Genomic DNA, 21,359 nt, shown 5'->3' on the forward strand with positions numbered 1-21,359 from the left:
CATGCGTTTTTTCCCGGTGGGTTTTTGTGTTATCAGCAAAGTGAATTGGATTTGAGAAATCTGCACACTTCGGGTATTTTTTAATGTGTGGAAATTAACCTGTCGTCAGGATTTTAAAATCTGCAGCATGTTAATTGTTTGTGCAACTCCCTTCCACACCTTATATGAAGTTTTTTACCCCATAGAGTTCAATGGGGTTGATAGCACAAATGCATAAAAAATGCACCAAAACCAAGATTTTTTAAATGGCGTTTTTCATGTAGATTTTCTGCTTACAAATCTGCACCATCCATTGCGCATGCACAAGATACGGATGTGGTTTGTGTTGCATCTGCATCTTTTGCTGACCCCGCATTCATTTCAACGGGTCTGCGGGCCACATTTTGTGGCCAAATATAGGACATGCTCTATCCTTTTGCAGAACGGACATATGGATGCTTTCTGCATCCATATGTCCGTTCTGCATAAAGGTAGAATATATTTGCAAAATGCAGACCATGGACCCATTAAAGTTAGAGGTTGTCCGGTCCCAAAATCAAAATTCTTTTTATGCGCTCCTAACACCCCTCTCCATGCATACATATGCCCCCAATACCTGTTTTTCATGTCCGACCTTTCCTTCCCCCCTGGAAGACATCACATTATCCTGGCAGATCTGATTACTTTCTCCCCTTCTTGTTTTGTTGAATGCATAACTTTATTGATACACAAGTCTGGCTGCACAGCACAGTGATGAGTCACAGGCTGGCCACGCCCCCCAATCTGCTCTGCCTGCAGCAGCTACTCCATCTATAACTCTTGTGTGTAAAGGTCATGAACACACACACACAGGGGGGAGGGATTGACCACTGCGCTCCACCCTTGCCCCTGACCCTGCCTACTTGCCTTGCAAGTCCTGATGACTAGGGACAACTTGACGGCAGTCCCTAACTTGGTATAAGTGCAGGGAGGACAAACAGACAACAAACAGAATGAATACGGACCGAGTCAAAACAAGGAAGGCAGCGCAGTACAAAGGAACAAGCAGAGAATGGTCAGGAGAAAGCCGAGGTCGTTTACCAGGAGCAGCTAGAAGTACCAAAGGAGTAACCAGGGATAGTCTGGAGCAGGCTGGGATCAGGAACCAGAAAGGCAATACAGCACAGCAGGAACAGACAGGGAGACGTCGAATAAACAGGAGGTAAATATACCAGAATCCAAGGAGACACAGGTGGAACCTGAATAACAGGCAATCTGTGGCCAGCAGATTGCCTGTTTAAATAGGGAGCCAGAGGGGTCATGTGACGTGGCCAGCGTCACATGAATCCACACAGACTACACAGCCGAGCGCCAAGTGATCAGCCCTAAAACCATTTCCATGAATGTGCATAGACGCGCACATAGTATTATCAGGAGCGCAGGCGACGCCAGAAGCGCTGATGATGCATGCACGCTCCGAACGTGCCCGCCTCCTAGACCGCGCGTGACACTGTGTCTATCTTTCTACACCCATACATGAATCTACTTCTCACTCAGTGTCTAAGGGTACGTTCACGCTTGCGGCAGAGGATTCTGGCAGGCAGTTTGGCAGTTCGATCCGGCAATCCGGACGCATACTAATGGCATTTATCAGACGGTTATGCGGATCGGTCTGACAAATACATTTCTCCGGTGTCATAGAAAAAGTATGTGAACCCCTAGACTAATGACATGTCCAAGAGCTAATTGGAGTGAGGTGTCAGCCAACTGGGTTCCAATCAATGAGATGAGATTGGAGATGTTGGTTACAGCTGCCCTGCACTATAAAAAACACACACCAGTTCTGGGTTTGCTTTTCACAAGAAGCATTGCCTGATTTGAATGATGCCTCTCTTATCTGGTCGGGGAGCTGAGGTTGGCCTGGAAATTGTGGCTGACACATGGACTGAGACATGGATTACTGGGCCGATCACAGTAGTTTGCATGATCCCTATCACTCATACTGAGCTGCCATAACAATGTCATTGACAAAGTGCCCCCATAACAGTTACATCTATAATGTCCCCATAACAGTGACATCTAGAGAACCCCCATAACAGTGACATCCACAGTGCTCCCATAACCATAACAATGACATCCACAGATCCCACATAACAGTGTCATCCTCAGTGTCCCCATAACATTGACATCCACAGGCCCCTATAACAGTGACATCCACAGTGCCCCCATAAGAGTGACATCCACAGTGCCCCCATAACAGTGACATCCACAGGCCCCCATAACAGTGACAGCCACAGTGCCCCCATAACAGTGACATCCACAGGCCCCCATAACAGTGTAATCCACAGATCCCCCATAATAGTGACATCCACAGTGCCCCTATAACAGTGACATTCACAGTGCCCCCATAACAGTGACATCTAGAGCACCCCCATTAACAGTGTCACTGTTATAGGAGCACTGTGGATATCACTGTTATGGGGTCACTCTAGATGTTACCTACAGTTCCCCACAACAGTGCCATCCACATTCCCCTATAACAGTGACATCCACTGTGCCCCATGTGCCATCCACAGTGCCCCTAATGACATCCACTGTGCCCCCATGTGCCATCCACAGTGCCCACAAGGGCACCCATCTAAAGTTCCCCCCATGTGCCATCTAATGACATCCATAGTGCCCCATTTGCCATACAAAGTGCCCATGTGCCATCCATATTGCCCCTAATGACATCCAAAGTGCCATCCACAGTGCCCACAAGGGCACCCATGTGCCATCCACATTGCCCACAAGGGCACCCATCCAAAGTTCCCCCCATGTGCCATCCACAGCTCCCCCAATGACCTCCACAGCATAGCAATCAGCCTCTGTGGCTGATCGCTATGCTGTCACTCATGTACAGTGCTTACATCGCACTGTACATGAGTCAGTACAGGCTTCACATAGAAGCCTGTACACTCAGAAGACTGCTGGCGGTCCTGGCGCATGCGCAGTGCCTGTTTGTACGGAGGCGGTGCAGAGATACCGGCGCATGCGCACTGTAATTGTGCGTACTGCGCCTGCGTTAGTGAAGAAGACGGAGGCCGGCGCTTCGACTTGCAGGAGGCGGTGATGTCATTAGTGACGATCCGTCTCCTGCTCAAGCCAGGAAGACAAGAGTGGAAGACAAGGAGACGGATTTTGCCCGGAAGAACAGAAAAGCCATCTGGAGGGACCACGTGACCGGGAGGCAGATCTCAAGAATGGCTGCACTGTGGAAGGTAAGTATGTGAGCAATAATCTTTCCTCCACAAGTTAGATTTTTAAAGCCTAAAAAAGGTTAAGCCCAAAGAACCCCTTTAATGGGTCTGCAAATAAAATGCACATGGACCGCATCCTTATTTTGAAAATCACAAAATGAGTACAGTCGTGCACATGGGGCCTTATACTGACTGGTATGGTTCTGGTGTGAGTAGCAGAGAGAATTTCTGATCAAACACACCCATTATAGTCTATGGGTCTGTGAAAATCCTGGACATAACACAGATGGCGTCCGCGTTGCATTTTTCACTGACCGCTGATTGGAGATGCTGTGCAGTGATAGATGACAGTCTATAGCTGTATAAACACTGATCGGCAGGGGTCCAGCGCATCAGACCCGCCAAACTGATATTTATAACCTATCGTGAGGATCAGGGATAGATTACAGCCGATGGACATCTTTTGGGGGGTGTCAGTAAAGTTCCTAGAGCATGAACTCTAAATACAGGCCTGTCAGCAAGGAATATCCTACTTTGTAATTAACATTTTTGTAATTATCATTATTGAATTAAACTCAATGGTAGATGTTCTGTGCAAATAAGCACTTTCTTACATCTGTATTATATTTGCATTTGTATCATACTGCACCTGTATCTTATTGTAATGTCATCTCAGTATGCCTTACTTTAACATGTACTACATTGCGGCCGCTGATTTATGCTCAAGGACAATCTACTCCTGCATTACTTTGCTTGTATTTCTGGTTTGTAACTTTTTTCTTTATTGAAAACTTTAATAAAAAACCATTGAACCATAAACTCACTGGCAGATGTTCTAAAAGCGGTACTTGTACGAGATAACTTGTTTAGGGTCAGCAGATTTGTACCTATGACACTGGCTGACCTGTTCCATGTGCACTTGGCAGCTGAAGGCATCTGTGTTGGTTCCATGTTCATATGTGTCCGCACTGCTGAGAAAAATGATGTTTTATTATATGCCAATGAGCTTCTAGGACTAACGGGGGTGTTGCTGCTACTCCTAGAGGTTCAGTTTTCTCTGAAATTGACATGCCCTCTGCACTTTGACTTAGGAAACATCATGTCCAGGCCTGATCCCAGTTACACTGGCACAGTCAATCGAAGTGCGCAGGACGCAGCAGTTACAAGGAGTACAGAGCCTCTAGGTGTAACGGCAACTGTCCTTGAGGCTCATTTGCATATATTTAAACATAATTTTTCTCAGCAATGCAGGCACATATGAACAAGAGACCAAAACAGATGCCTTCAGCTGCCAAGTGCACATGTAACAGGTCAGCCAGTGTCATAGGTACAAATCTGCTGACCGATGCCCTTTCAGTCTCAAAGCAAGTCAATAGTTGGTATAGAGTTAAGGTGGATTTACACGGCCTGAATTTTGGGCAGATTATTGGAAATTAACGTTCCTGAGAACGTTCATACCCGACAATCTGCCCATCTAAATGTGCCGCCAATCACCCCATGAACGAGCAAAATGCTCGTTCATTGGGTTATCCTGTCATTCATGCAGGCACATAAATCATCAGTTCTGGGCAGCAGATCGTGCTGTCTAAACAGCGATCTGCTGCCCAGAAACAATGATTCTGTATTGCGATCCCTCGTCCTCATACTGTGAAGGAGATCTCTATAAATATGTAGTCTCCTTCACTGAACGAGCAGCCAACTGTTGTTCCATGTGATGTAAATAAACACAGCACACGGGATTACTGCACAGGAGCCTTGTTGGTAACATAACATAAAGACGGGAGCAACTGCCACAAACAGAAAACAGGAAACAGGAAGTGGTGCACCAACATAACATCCATAACATCTCCCCCTTTTTAGTATTAATAAATGAACATTGATTCTCTTAGCAAAATGCTCGGTCACTTTCTTTAATTGACCCAGTCAATCTGCCAACATCTTCTATTGAAAAGCTCCAGCTGATAATGATGAGTCCTGAATATTTATGAGCTCCTGACTCTCCCTGCCTACCTGCTGCTGATTGACAGTTTTTTTCCATATGAATCAGCAGCAGGTGGGCAGGGGAGTGGCTATAGCTCTGAATAAAAAAAACGCTGGACTCACTAACGCTGGACTCAAATCAGCTCATTAGCATGAGGCACGTGGCATCTTTGTGTGTATATTATGAGGTAACCATCTGTCACACCAGTAAGTGAATACATCTAAGGTACTTTTTAGTAGTTAATGATTGTGCATAATTTGTTAGATTATAATCAAATATCCACATGACAGGTTCCCTTTAAGTCTCATAGGTGGTTTTGAACATCTGCCACTACGGGTGACGACTGGTCCTTGTAGACAGAGTCTATTAGCCCTCTCGGTAGTTACTGGGCTCTTATTACCTCCTACTGGCATGTCTTGCACGTGGCTGCTGGTAGATATACTAGCTTACTCAGGATTGCCAGTACCATAGGTCTGTGGCCCCACCTCTGTACATTCCTCACAGTCAATGGGCACACGTGTCCCTGTTATACCAAGCGAGACTGGCTTATCAATGAGATATTGCGACGTAGGTTTTTCTGCCACTCGTAAATCCACTCGATTGCGACGAAAGAGAGTTCCGTCAACGTCCACTAGATACGAGCATGGTGCAACTTTCTTCAAACAAGTACCCATTCTCCAACCACCTGTTCGATCCCCAGGTAAGGGTTTCATACGGATTTGTTCTCCAATAATCAACTCTGGCAGATCCCTGGCCAATGTATCATATTGAGCCTTTGAAATTTGTCTCTTAAACTTTAACTTTTCTGTAACACCTTGTACCACACAGGCCGGTAAGGAAGTCTTTAGCCTCCTTGAAATCAGTCTTTGTGCTGGACTATTATCCATGCCTTCGGTTGGAGTGTTTCTCTAATGTAAAATGGCCTTCCACGAGTCTTTACCATCACTGTGTGCTCTCTTGCATAAGTTCTTAACAATCTTTATAGCTGCTTCAGCTTTGCCATTCGCCTGTGGATGACGTGGTGAGGAAGTAACATGCTCAAACTCCCATTCCATTGGAAATCTTCTAAATTGTAAGCTTGAAAACTGAGGGCCATTATCAGAGATCACTTTATCTGGTTGGCCAAAACGGGTAAACTGAGCCTTGTACCGCTTAATTGTGGTTTCAGTGGACAAATCAGGAAGAAGGACGATTTCCCAAAAGTCTGAATAGTGGTCAACTAATATCAAGTATTCTTTGCCTGCCTAGTTGAATAAGTCCATACTGATGATCTGCCATGGACGTGTCGGTATCTCGTGCGACATCATAGTTTCCTTTTGTTGGAAGTGGGCATATTCATTGCAGATGGGACAATTACTGACAAAATATTTGATTTCACCTTGCTTATTAGGCCAGTAAAGAGTATCACGAGCTTGTCTGTAGCATGCTTCACCACCAATGTGGCTAGAGTCTATTCGAGATAACATCTCCGCTCTCAGAGATTTAGGCACTATGACCCTTGGGCCTTTGTACAAGATACCATTTTGTACGCTGATCTCATCTCTGAAGGACCAATATTCCCATAGAGTTGCAGGAATTGCTACTTTGTCATCTGGCCATCCACTCAAGACAACAGATTTCAGAGCTTGTAACGTTGCGTCACCGTCAGTGTGTTGTATGAGTTGCTGCAGACGCTGAACAGTGACATTAAGATAGTTGGCTTGATTGATGTCAGCAAAGAAAATTTGTTGCTGTTGTAGCTGACAAATTGTTTGACGCTCGTGCTCACCTCCAGGTGCCACATTATCCAATGTAGCTCTGCTCAAAGCATCGCTGCTATACATTTCACTTCCTGGCTTATAGACAACATTGAGGTTGTAATGTAATGTAAGCATCATGCTCTGCAAACGCTTGGGAGCACACAGAAGGTCAGTCTCAGCTGTAATGGAGTGCCGCCCATAGAGATAATGATGGAAATGTTGGCATGCAAATACAATACTTAAACATTCCTTCTCAGTCTGAGCATAGTTTCGCTCAGCTGGTGAAAGAGCTCTGGACGCATATTCAACCGGTTGACCTTCCTGCAACAGACAACAACCCAGGCCATTTTTGCTAGAGTCACTTTGTATGGCAACAGGCTTAGTGATATCATAGTATTTCAACACTGGTGCAGAGGTCACCAAGCATTTGATATCCTCTACCGCCTGGTCATGTTTGGAAAGCCAGTGCCAAACCACATCTCTGTCCACAAGTCGTCTTAACGGCTCACACACCTCAGATAAATGTGGCAGGAAATTTGCTAGATATTGTAATGACCGGCGTCATGCACAGGGAGGGAAAAGGGAAAGCCCTGCCCAAGGGAGAGGGAAAGGTGGTGACCCCTGACTCACCTTGCGGCTGGCACCTGACTGCCCTGACGTCCCTAGACGGGTTCCTCACCCATGCGGCGATCACGTGCCTAAACCCTGGCTTTCCCTAAAATGAGCCCTAGATAGTGAACGGGCCGGTGGGATCGCTAGTCCGCACCACTGACACTAAGAGGGAAACACCAGGGAGAGGACAGACAATACAGACAAACACATAAACCCAGATGGGCGACCACAGCAGACCCCAAAGGTCCAACAGGGTTCCGGAGGGAAATGTTCTGGACCAACAACCAGAGAACGCAGCAACACAGCTCCAGTGGGTCAGCATAGATGTCCAGGCAGGAAGCTCTATATCTGGCAACCAGAGAAGTGTGAGAGGGGAATATAAGGAGGTTGGGAGTGCTGGACAAGGAACAGCTGAGGAGAAGGAGCTACGGATCCCTGAGTGAGCCAAAAAGGGTTGCAAAGCAAACCCAGAAAGCTACCATAAGGAAACAGCCCTATCTTACATAGAGCGCGCAGCCAACCGCTGCGACTTCCTGACCCCGGGTATAACGGAGTCAGGTGTGGGTCTTGACACCCTCGTGACAGATATGTAACAAAGCCAATAAATCTCTGTACTGCTTTGGCATCAGCAGGCTGTGGCATGTCCACAATGGCTTTAATCTTGTCCGGATCAGCTTTTAAGCCTTGTGAAGACAGGATATGCCCATGGAAATGGACTTCTTGCACCTTGAACTGCAATTTCTTCATGCTAAGCCTCAGCATCACCTGTCTGCAACAATCTAGTAGTGCTGTTAACTTTTCGTCATGGTCCTGCTCAGCTTCTTCATCAGTGTTACCACAACCAACTATAAGAATGTCATCAGCTCAATTCCACGAAACCCACTCAATAGTTCATGCTGTTTACGCTGGTAGACCTCTGGTGCCACGGAAACCCCAAATGGAAGTTTAAGCCATCTCTTTCTGCCCCAAGGAGTCCAGAAAGTGGTCATGTAAGTGCCTTTTTTATCTAGTTTGCACTGTAAAAAGGCATATCTTGCATTGACTAGTGTGAAAATACGCTCTTTTGGAAGTTTGTACAGAATGTCATTGAGCACAGGCATTAGGTAGTATGACCGCTTCAGGGCCATATTCAGGAACTTGGGATCGATACAGATTCTGATCTTTGCAGGCTTTCTGATAACTACCATGTTGCTTATCCAATCCGTGGGTTCTGATACTGAGGTTAGATGTCCTTCAGCTTCATACTTGTCCAGTTGTGCTTTGACCTGTGGCTTAATAGCTGTTGGTACATTCTGTGGGGCACATTGAACTGGTTGAATAGCAGGGTCAAGTTCAACGTGCACCCCCCCTGGAACAGATACTACCGGGCCCTCAAATACATCACTGTAGGCCTCATCAGAGATTTCGCTGGCTGATTATCAACATTGTGCAGCTCAGCAGGAATAGTGAACTGCAGCAGTCCCAGGTGCTCACATGTTGAACTAGATAATAGCGGTTTCTGATCAGCTTCCACAATCTCAAAGTGCAATTTGTGCATACAATCTTGTATGCTGCATTTTGTTTGGAAAAGTCCCAATGATTCCAATATTTCCCCTGAATACAGCTTTAATATAGTGCTGCTAGGCTGAAGGGGTGTTTTGGGCGCCAGTTTCATTTTGTCCTCTAAACTCATTACATCACATGTTGCACCTGAATCCAGCTGACAAGGTTGGATTATATTATTTAAATTGAGGTTTACAAACCATTTCTTGCCTTTTGTGTTTACAGCACCAATGCATTCTGAGGAGTAAAGCATATCAGTGCTGAACAGTTGTGCTTCCTCAGAATCGGGCAATTGCTGAATTGTGGGTAGCTTCCTTACTTTCAGGTCACGGGAGAGACGCACCCTTGCAAAGTGATTTGGCATGCAGTACAGAATTTCCCATATGCAGGGCACTTTTTTTTCACATGTAAATGCAAACTGCCGCAATACTTGCATGATGCAGGCTTCTGCTCAGGTGAGTTGTGTGAGCGACTCTTGTGATGAAACTTGTGCTGCTGTGAAGAGGCTACATTGATATTGTCAGTCGTTTTATCCTGCTCCATAGCTTTCATATGCTTGTCAGTAAGTTCTGCGGTGTGACATATCTCAAGCGCTGTTTGCAAATCTAAATCGCGTTTCCTCAACAAGTGGCGGCGTGTGTTTTCATTGATGATACCCAGAACCTGTTTATAACAAATAAGTTCATCTCTCAAAGAGCCATACTCACAGCTTGCAGATTTTTCTCTAACCCGTGTGACAAAATTGTCTATCGATTCATAGTCTTCTTGCTTGCAGCAGCCAAATATACAGGTGAAACTCGAAAAATTTGAATATTGTGCAAAGTTAATTTATTTCAGTAATGCAACTTAAAAGGTGAAACTAATATATGAGACAGACTCATTACATGCAAAGTGAGATATTTCAAGCCTTTATTTGTTATAATTTGGATGATTATGGCTTATAGATTATGAAACCCCAAAGTCACAATTTTGAGGTACCCTTTGCTCAGGGGATATGGATTAATTAGCTGACTAGAGTGTGACACTTTGAGCCTAGAATCTTGAACCTTTTCACAAAATTCTAATTTTAAGCTGCATTAATGCAATTCCTTTTAATTTGCATTACTGAAGTAAATGGACTTTTGCGCGATATTCTAATTTTTCGAGTTTCACCTTTATATCTTTCATATATGACATTTTTAGAAGGCCTGAAGAATGTTTCTAATGCATCCAGGCTGGCTTGGGTGTTACTCTTTTGCTCCTCTGTAAGGTTTAGACTATGCTTGCAAACATGGAGGCATTCACTGCCCATCCTCCTTCTCCTTTAACCCTGTGGCGAGACAGTAGTCATCAAACTCAGTTTTGAAGGTGTCCCAGTTATGACAAATGTTGCTGCTTACCCTCATCGGCTCAGGCAGCAGAATGCTGTTAGCCGCCATGATGCTGCTATTGTTTGCGTCAAATGCTCAAATCCACGGACAGGAGACAGGAGACACAATCCCGCTGCAAGGCTGGCAGGCTCTCAGCGGCAAATGTGCAGAAGCAGCGCAGATCCAGATACTTCTGTCCCCATGTTTCATGTGATGCAAATAAACACATCACGCGGGATTACTGCACAGGAGCCAGGTTGGTTTTATAACCTAAAGACAGGAGCAACTGCCACAAACTGAAAACAGGAAACAGGAAGTGGTGCACCAACATAATGTTGTGGAAATTTTATTATGCAGACATTTTATCTTAGGATGTGTGTGTGTTTTTATAGATTGTCATCTGTCTCCCTGTGTCGGATTTAGCCAAAGAACGGTCTAGCTGAGGGTACCTGGGTTGAATCGGGACCAGTGGTAAAACCGTTAGTATGAAAACCTTCTCATGTGCTTGGAGACGTGTTCTCAGTGTGTAGGAGGGCGTTTGCCGGTTTGTGAGCACTAAGTGCAATGCACTGGGCTTCTTCCCTTCAAATGTCTATACACATTAGAGAAGTGAAGTCTGCATAACGAGAGATACATATTATACCTCTGCTGCGGCTTCGCTATCCCTTTCTGGATACATATCTGCTTTTAAGACATGCATATCTGCCTTGTCGGTATACTCGTACCGTATACTGATAATAGCTGTAGCAATGTCTCGCAGATAATCTCAAATAAGAACTAGTCGAATGATCTTCACTAGACACTGGTCGCTTTGAGCAGTATTGAATGAGGTCCATGCTGACAGTGATGGGGGATACAATGGACATGACTCATCCTTCCTTATACAGGGATGGGGTGTGTGCATTGTCTGTCCAGCCACATTGATGCCCTTCCCTGTCCTTTGACATGTCATCACTTCCTATATGTCATCACTTCCTGTATCCTTGTCTTGGGCCAGCCCCTCTTACACCTTATGTGAGTAAATAAAAGAAACAGACTGGGCAGGGGTGAGAGGGGTTGCTCAGTAATCAAGATGGTAACTCCTGGGTCTGGCTCTGACTGCGGCTGAGGGAAAGGGGGTTTACATTTCCTTACACAAAGATATTGGAGAGCAGATTACAACTATTAATATTTCTACAACAATAACATCCATAACATGTCTAAACAGTGATCTGCTGCCCAGAAACAATGATTCTGTTGCGATCAGTCATCCTCATACTGTGAAGGAGATCTCTATAAATACGTAGTCTCCTTCATTGAACGAGCAGCCAACTGTCAGGAAGGAACACTTCCTTCCCGACAATCGGCTGTACATGGCAGTGTGTAAACCTGCCTTTAGACAAATATGTCAACCCCTTCACCAGATGTACAGGGAGTGCAGAATTAGGCCAGAGTTATTGTTCATGAAGATGGCTTAATTCTAATGCATATTCAGGCAAGTGATTGCTATGGGTAGCCTCAATACTTTTTATTTATGCAACTTTTATTAATTACCTTGTTAATTCTTGTATTAGAGCTTAGAATAATTAGGAACCCATTAGCACAACAAAAATCAAGTGCCTAGTGAAGATAAGATAAATGTACATATTAATAAGCGACCTATGTTGGTAAGAGGCCAACTCATTACGTTCCTTCATGATGGATACAGCCTTCAGCTGAAGGGGCTATACTATTAGTACAAGTCATTATTACTTAATTCTTCCATTCTTTTTGCTTTTTACATAAAGGTTTCTTCAATTATTTTTATCCCAGAGACTTGTTTTGGCTTACCAGAGTAATTGGATGTCTTCATTTCAACCTACAGCACTTCTTATGGGTTGTTAGTTCCTCATTGATTTTTACTCTAAAACCAATAACCTATCACAAGGTCATTGTAAAGAATTTTCCTCCAAAACATATTTAATGTGTTATTATTATACCATTATCAGAACGGTTCATTGATCACAAGTCATTTGCATTTCCCCAAGGTATACTGGGTAGGAGAAATCATGGTGATATGCATGTTTAGGACAACAAATCATTCAAGAACTGGGTTTTGTGCCAACCTAGACAGTAATGCCAGCTGTTATCATTTAGAAGGAGATCAATGCCAAGTTGGAGGGGTGTAAGCCTAGCAGCCACAGACCTCAAGTCACACGTGTGGCTATTAATATGGCAGGAGTATAAAGTAGGAAAGTCAAGCCTATTTCTGCCCATAAAACCTTTTTTGTTTTTGTTTAAGATGTTCTCAAATACTATATTTTATGCTGATAGACAATCTACTCACTATAGATTATTCAGTGTAATATAACTTAAAGGGGCTGTACATCATTTGGTTTGCAGATTTGACAAAAGGATTAATATTGAAATAGCTATTTTTCTGCATACAAATAACTAGCATTGGAATTAAGGCATATTCTGTTATGCTCGTAAATAAAGTGCAGAGGTCGCAGAACTTATAAATTTTAGGAATGAAGAAATAAAGTTACCGTTGACAATATTATTAGATGGAACTTGGATACAGTGCAGTGACACTCATGGGGAGAGCTATACAGGCACTTATTTAAAAAAGACGACAGCAATTATATGGCTATATGAGAAATATATGTGATTGATGGAGAGAAAGGCAAAGGCTAGAAAACTGTTTTTTGTAGAAAGGGGACATGTTACATGGCGATAGTTAATGTTCTGTATATGACTCGTGTGGAGAAAGAGGAATAACTATAGAAAGGGATTTTCTAAGACCAATTGTTCCATGTAGCTATATATTACATTCTGCAGGGAACGGTAGAGAATTACAGGTATTTCCTTATAATGAGAGTCAGCAGATAAATAGATAGATAGATAGATAGATAGATAGATAGATACTATGATAGATAGATAGATAGATAGATAGATACTGATAGATAGATAGATAGATAGATAGATAGATAGATAGATACTATGATAGATAGATAGATAGATAGATACTATGATAGATAGATAGATAGATAGATAGATAGATAGATAGATACTATGATAGATAGATAGATAGATAGATAGATAGATAGATACTATGATAGATAGATACTATGATAGATAGATAGATAGATAGATAGATAGATAGATAGATAGATAGATACTATGATATAGATAGATAGATAGATAGATAGATACTATGATAGGTAGATAGATAGATAGATAGATAGATAGATAGATACTATGATAGATAGATAGATAGATAGATAGATAGATACTATGATAGATAGATACTATGATAGATAGATAGATAGATAGATAGATAGATAGATAGATAGATACTATAGATAGATACTATACAGAGAAACTAAGATAGATAGATAGAAAGAATCCTGGCATGAATGAGGAATAGTAAGTAGCACCAGACATATTATAAGGCAGGTCCCATTAGGATCTGATCATGTATGGCCACTCATAGGAAGAGCTATAGAGGCAGTTCTTTAGAAAAGACTTAGGACAGCAATCTGCCATCTATTGACAATCAAACAATGTAGACTGATTTCTGGTTTTGCAGTGTTTTACTGTTATGATAAAAACATTTTTACTTTGATACTTGCATTTTTATGTTATTATTTCTGTGGTTTATGTTGTTCTGCGTTGGATATAAATTTAGGCAAGATTCAGATCAGCAGTGAAATTCCATTTTTTTCTGGTATAGGAACAGAAAACTAGAATTGCCGGATATGGCATATGCCAAGCAGAACTGGTGCCCAACTGGATCCCATTGACGTTTTTGGGTTTTGCTGGGTTTCTGTTATGGATGCATGCGGCATTAAGTTGTCCTTTTGCTTTTTGCCCTAATGGATCCCCTGAACATAGCCTATCACATTCTTCATGATATTTTCTTGTAGGTGTGCACACTTTCACACTTTTTTTTGCTATGTTGCTTTTTCCATGTACTTTCTTATTTCTGTTATGTATCACATTGTATATATAAATATTGCATACATACACAGATAAGTTGCTCTATACATTAATTTATAGAAGCAAATAGAAAAAAACTGTATGTCATCCTTACTTATTAGTCCTGAAACGAATTAAAATCTCAACGTCCTTAGGCAAAGTGTTGCTGGTTTTGCTAACATGTCCTGACTATATACCGAGAAGCAACTCAATTAAAAGCTCTGGCAAACTGCAATATTAATATGATATGAAAAGTACAGTCAGAGGCTATTTACATCCCCTCCATATGAACAGGCTTTGATAGACATGCAGGGAATCATAGCTGTTTTTACAGAAATTCAGATTGCATTTCATATACCTGATTTTTCACATGGAACATTCAACCTTACAAATATTTCATCTATGTATCAGATATGTCCTGCAGGCATCTATCTACCTGCCAAAGCCAGGCGTTATCACAAGATATAATCATATTAATATCCCATACCTCACAATCCCATACATGACCAGGATGTTCCCAAGTAGCCCCACAACGCAGACCACGGAGTATAGCGCAGTGATAGCCACAGCCATTATAATTGAAGCATGGTTTCTGGAGACCCCCTGGCTTGGGACACTGAAGGTGATGTTGGGTAGGGCAGAAGAAGAGAGGTTCTGTGAAGCATTGTAGTAGAGGATATCTGAGTATAGCCTGGAAGTGGATAGCTCCAGCTCCATGTTTAGCACTGGGTTAATGCTCGCTCCTGCAGGGATGCTAAGTACAAGTGGTACCCGAGTCTGCGTTACCAAGGAGACAGCAGAAAGGATGTTGAGGACAGGATGCTCGATCCTCAGCAACTGAAAGGGAAGGAGGGAGTGGAAGGCAGAAAACTGCTCCTCTCATACATGCAGATCCTCCTTTACCACCCATTCTCTTATCATTCCCCCCCAACAGTCACTCCTCCTACTCCTACATTTCTTCAATCCCCACAGACATCCCCTCTTGCCGTCAACCACATCTTCTTTCTCACAGCAGAACATTCACCCTGTATGTATGTGTCTGATACATCTGGCTTCATGTAGCTGCCCTTTCTAACACATCTCAGCAATGCATCCTTCCATATACTTTATTTTATGTCATCTCCTCAGAAATCTGCTGAAATGTCTTCTGCACATATATTGCCCTTTAGATCCTGACCTCTGGTCTCCGTCTATTCCCTTATTCTTTTTCTTATTCCTGGACAGTAGCACATCTCCTGCTTGCCTGGATTCTCCTTGGATGCTCATTACCTTATTCTCTTCTATCAGTCTTAGTTTGTGTAGACAGAATTGTTCTCAATTTGACAGAATCTGACATTGAAAATCATCAGTAGATTGCAGGTCATCAGTAGTATGCCAGGTCTTGGACTGCCTATTTTATATGACTCCTATGTGAATCCCACAACAGCTTCTGTAAGCTTCTATTTCTTCACATATCAAACACAGAGGACAGACATGAATCTGATGATTACCTGCACAGTTTCCTACATATCAATTATAAAGAACCTCTCCCCCCAGTCCTTTTTAAGCATACTGTACTTCTCACTTTTCTACATCTTAAAATCAAGCAGGGGTTACCAGCTATTCTTTCTACACAGAGCACCAGCTTCTGTAGATTTAGATTATTATTCTTTGCAGCCTTCTCTATCACTTCTCTTCAGTTGTAGGAAATCCTTACTGTACAGCATCTGAGGAAAGGTTAATGACAGGTAAATCCGGTCATTTGTTCCAGCAGAGGAACAGACTACTGGAGTTATGTGTCCATCATATTTGGACACTGCTGGACCTCCACTATAATGGCATCCAACGGGGATCAGATGGGTTTCTGGCATAAATGCTGGCATTCTGCTGAAAAAGTACAGCTGTATACCGGATTTACCTGCCACAGATGTTTAGCCTTTAAAGAGTATTCACATTTCAGACATTTCTGGCATAATTACAGGATACAGCCTAAATATCTCCTAGATTTGGGTCCCACTTTCGTCTTAGATGCTGAGGCAACCATTAGCTGCTATATTTAGGTGGAGAAAAAAATGGAGAGGTGGCCTTCATGTGTGTGGCTCTCTGTTTTTAATTCAATGGGAAAACAGCTCTTATAGGGCCCATAATTTAGTGCTTTGCTTAAAGAAAATCTGTCCCCAGGTTTATGCTGATCTATCTGAGGGCATCATAAACTGGTGATAGAGACTTTGATTAGAATTCTGGGTCACTTACTTGAACTGACAAACTTTTTTTCATAAAATCCATCACAAGCCAAGCACTGGAGTCCACTTAAGGGAGCATTCTGTTATTATTATTATTTATTTGAAAGCACCATTAATTCCATGGCATGGTACATCAAGAGGGGGTTACATATACTTAATATAAAATACAATAAACTATTAACAAGGGGAAGACAGGTACAGAGGGGGAGAAGATCCTGCCCACCAGAGCTTACAATCTTCAAGGGAAGGAGGAAGAACACAGTAGGTGGGGGTAAATGCTTCTCATTTGGCTGTGTGGTGGCAGCAGGGTTATTGCAGGTGGTAGGATTTCCTGAAGAGGTGGGCTTTCAGCTTACTTTTGAATGTTTTGATGTTGGGGGAGTGTCTTATGTGCTGGGGTAGCAGGTTCCAGAGTATGGGAGATGCACATGAGAAATCTTGTAGTCGATTGTGTGAAGAATAGATGAGAGGAGAACAGAGAAGTAGGTCCTGTGAGAATCGGAGATTACATGTGCGACGTCCGAGCCACAGGGGTGTAGTAAGTGCACGGTGAGAGTGGTGGTGTGCCGAATGGGTGCAGTAGTTGTACTCACTTCTATAGCTCCCTGGGCCGGCATGCAGTGGAAAAGAAGACAGCACTAAATCCTCCAGGGAACTCTCTATTGCAGGGAACACCAGCCAGATGGAAGTTGAAGTGCCCTTGATGATAATGGGTACGCTTAGGGTGCTTTGGTGGCTGAGCCCCTGTGTTCGTGACGCCAGCACCGTGAGGTGCAAATTAGGAGATGAAGTAGAATGATGAGAGAGGCAATAGTTGAATCAAACAGGAACTTTACTTGTCTTGCAATAAGTATAACATTCAATAGCAGTACTTCGTCTTACATGAAGTTGGTAAAGATGATAAAGCTGCAAATCCCAATTAGTAAGCTCTGTGAGGTGATGTATGTAGGTTTCAGGTCAACTTACGCAGGAGTGATGATGATACTTTACTTGGTTCCTGATCTTGCTCTGGCTATTCAGTCTTGCAATAATATGGATCCTCTGGTGCAGGGAAGTGACATCTGGGCCAGAGAGGTAGATCTAAGTGTTATCAGCATAGAGGTGGTAAAAAACTATGGGACTCTATGAGCTGTCCCAGACAGAATATATAAATGGAGAAAAGTAGTGGACTCAGGAGAGAGCCTTGAGGGACACCAACGGAGAGGGGTGTGATGAGGAGGTAGTGGATGAATGGGAAACACTGAGGGAAGGTTTTGTTGATAAGGTACGAGGAGATCCACGGGAGGGCCAGGTGTTTGATGCTGAGGGAAGAGAGGGTTTTATAACAGCAGAGATGGGTCAACAGTATCAAAGGCAGAGGACAGATCAAGGAGGAGGAGCACAGAGTAAAGACATTTAGGTTTGGAAGTTAGATCGTTGGCAACTTTGGTTAGGGCAATTTAAGTGGAATGACTGGGTCAGAAGCCAGACTACAGCTGATCAAAAAGTGAATGGGATGATAGGTGGGAGGACAGTTTGAGATGGACATGTTGTTCTAGGAGTTTTGATGCGAATAGGAGTAGTAGATAAATAGAATGTGTCCAGGGAGAGCTTGAGTATGGGTGTGATGGTTGCATGTTTAAAAGAGGAAGGGAAGACCCCAGTGGTAAGTGATAACTATTAGATCAGTGGAGGTCCTACGGCTGGGACTCTCACCAATGATGAGAACTCGGGCCCTTATACGGTGGAGCCCCCCAAAATGAACTGTGTGGTCAGTTGGACATGTGCGTGGTCTCTCCATTAATTTCTATGAGAGCTCCAGAGAGAGCCGAGCAAACGGATGCCAACTGATCTAATAGTTATCCCCTATTCTATGGATGGGGAATAACTTTATACAACTGTAATACCCTTGAATTAAGTGCACAAGCTGGGGAATCCGGAAATGTATGACTTTGCATTTTTCAAATTTTTGCACATATCTTTGGCTCTAACTCTCTATCAAATTTACAGCTGACTACAACTTATCATGGCCAGAACAGAATGCAGGTATAGAACAGCCACTAAACTTTTGGATTTGGCACTAGGGTTGAGCGAACCCGAACTGTAAAGTTCGGGTTCGTAACGAACTTTAGGGTTTTTGGACTCTGGACCCGAACCCAAACCTTTCAGTAAAAGTTTGGGTTCGGGTTCAGTGTTCGGCTATTTTATGGTGCTTTTTGAAAGGCTGCAGAGCAGCCAATCAACAAGCGTTTAACTCATGTGCCATTAGAAGCCATCACAGCCATGCCTACTAATGGCATGGCTGTGATTGGCCAGTGCAGCATGTGACCCAGTCTCTATATACATAACTCTACTCTGATTAGTGTAGGGATAGGATGCTGCTGCTGTGAGTGAGAGAATAGGACAGAATCTTTCATCTGAAGTGCTTGTTAACTCAGCAATCTACCTAGATTTTGTTTTGTGGGTGCAGTGCACAATCTTTTTACCCTGCCTTGAGCCCGGTGACCCAGAAAAATAACTTTTATCCATCTGTTAGTTAGGTGGGTGGCCGCCATTTTATGCAAGTTCTGTGCAACAGCATATGTGCATTTGTGACAGTCAAATAGAGGCTTGAAATACTTTTGTGGGTTTTTAAAAACACCAATTTTTGGCAATACCCTCCATCTTGGGCCTCTGCTGCATTGGTCAGTGTGCAATTTAAGCTAGAAATAAATTATTTTCTGGGTTTTAAAAAACACCCTTTTTGGGCAAAATACTAAATTTTACAGCCCTTGCTGCATCTGTCAGTGTGAAATTCAAGCATTATATACTGCTGTCATATTCTGTTATTAAAAAAAACACCCTTTTTGGGCAAAATTAATTTTACACACCTTGCAGCATCTATCAGTTTGAGATACATGCTTTAGATACTGCTATGCTATTCTGGCATTAAAAAAACACCAATTTTGGGCAAAGTACTTAATATTGCAGCCTTTGCTGCATCTGTGATTGTTAAAAACAAGCTTGAAATACTTCAATAATTCTCCATTTTACACCCCTTGTTGCATCTGTCAGTGTAAAATTCCAGCGTTATATACTGCTGTCATATTCTGTTAGTAAAAAAAACCCACCATTTTTGGGCAAAATACTTAATTTGCGGCCTTGTCTGCATCTGTCAGTGTGAAATTGAAGCGTTATATACTGCTGTCATATTCTGTTATTATAAAAATACCCTTTTTGGGCAAAAATATTCATTTTACAGCCCTTGCAGCATCTGTCATTGTGAGAGACACGCTTTAGATTCTGCTGTGCTATTCTGTTATTCAGTGTCGGACTGGGGTACCTAGGGCCCACCAGTAAAATTTATTTTGGGGGCCCACCGTATGGGTACATTCAAATATAATAAATCATCTAACAAGCTTTTTATATGAACATAGGCTGGTGGAGGTGCTGTACATTGAATATATGTATGTAGTGCAGTAATTCTAATGCGTCATGGTCCACTTGTGCAGGGGGTGGGAGACTAGGGACCCACCGGGGGATTCCCCTGTTCCACTGTGGGCCAGTCCGAGCCTGCTGTTATAAAAAAAACACCCATTTTGGGCAAAAAGCTTGCGGCCTTGTCTGCATCTGTCAGTATGAGATACAATCTTGAAATACAGCAATAATATTCTGGGTTTAAAAAAGCACTCATTTTGGGCAAAGTACTTAATATTGCAGCCCTTGCTGCATTTGTCATTGTGAGATACACACATTAGATACTGGTGTTCTATTCTGTTATTTAAAAAAAACACCCATTTTGGGCAAGATTTTTAATTTGCAGCCTTTGCTGCATCTGTCAGTGTAAGATACATGCGTTAGATACTGCTGTTCTATTCTGTTAATAAAAAACACCCATTTTGGGTAAAAAACGAAATTTGCAGCCTTGTCTGCATCTGTCAGTATGAGATACACCCTTTAGATACTGTTGTTGTATTCTGCTATTAAAAAAAACACCTATTTTGGGTACAAATCATAATTTTGCAGCCTTTGCTGCATCTGTCATTGTGAGATACACCCTTCAGATACTGTTCTATTCTATTATTCAAAAAACCACCCATTTTGGGCAAGATCCTAAATCTGAGAAATATAAGGAGAGCGTCAAATAAGGGACGTGGCCCTGGTGCTGCTGGTGGAGCTCCTGTTGCAGGGAGAGGATGTGGTCGATCTGTGCCAGCTACACGTACCGTACAAGTGAAATACTTTCCTCAGGTGCGAGTAGGCGACAGAACCTTCAGCAGTATTTGGTCGAGCCTAATGCGGCTCTACGAATGGTGAGGCCAGAACAAGTACAGGCGATAGTAGATTGGGTTGCTGACAGTGCCTCCTTTACATTATCTCCCACCCAGTCTCCTGCTGAAAGATCAGATTTGGCACCTGCAGCCGATGTCCATCAGTCTTTCACATCACCCCTTGCAAATCAGCCAAGCAGTCTGAGCCCCAAGTCATGCAGCAGTCTCTTCTGCTTTTTTTATGACTCTGCTAGCAGGGTTTCCCAGGGCCATCCACCTAGCACTGCTCCAGAAGTGGAAGATATTGAGTGCACCCATGCCCAACCACTTATGTTTCAAGATGAGTACATGGGAGGACCACCACAGCACGTCTCGGATAATGACGAAAGACAAGTGCCAACTGCTGTGGCTTTCGAAAGTGTGCAGAGGTGCAGGGGTGAAGACTGGGTGGAAGATGATGTGGAGGACGATGAGGTCCTCGACCCCACATGGAATCAAGGTCATGCGAGTGACCTGTGTAGTTCGGAGGAAGAGGCGGTGGTCGCACAG

General features: G+C 43.1%; 1 protein-coding gene across 1 annotated transcript in view; it reads right to left on the minus strand.

Annotated features, from left to right (window-relative positions):
• The window catches only part of OPRD1 (opioid receptor delta 1), an 83,478-nt gene extending 68,402 nt beyond the window's left edge, over positions 1–15,076 (minus strand). The window contains exon 1 of the mRNA XM_044286901.1: positions 14,847–15,076. Within this exon, the coding sequence (XP_044142836.1) occupies positions 14,847–15,076 (230 nt within the window). The remainder of the gene's footprint in view (positions 1–14,846) is intronic.
• Positions 15,077–21,359: the final 6,283 nt, after the last annotated feature.

The sequence above is a fragment of the Bufo gargarizans genome, chromosome 3 (assembly GCF_014858855.1).
Source record: "Bufo gargarizans isolate SCDJY-AF-19 chromosome 3, ASM1485885v1, whole genome shotgun sequence".
NCBI classification, from domain to species: domain Eukaryota; kingdom Metazoa; phylum Chordata; class Amphibia; order Anura; family Bufonidae; genus Bufo; species Bufo gargarizans.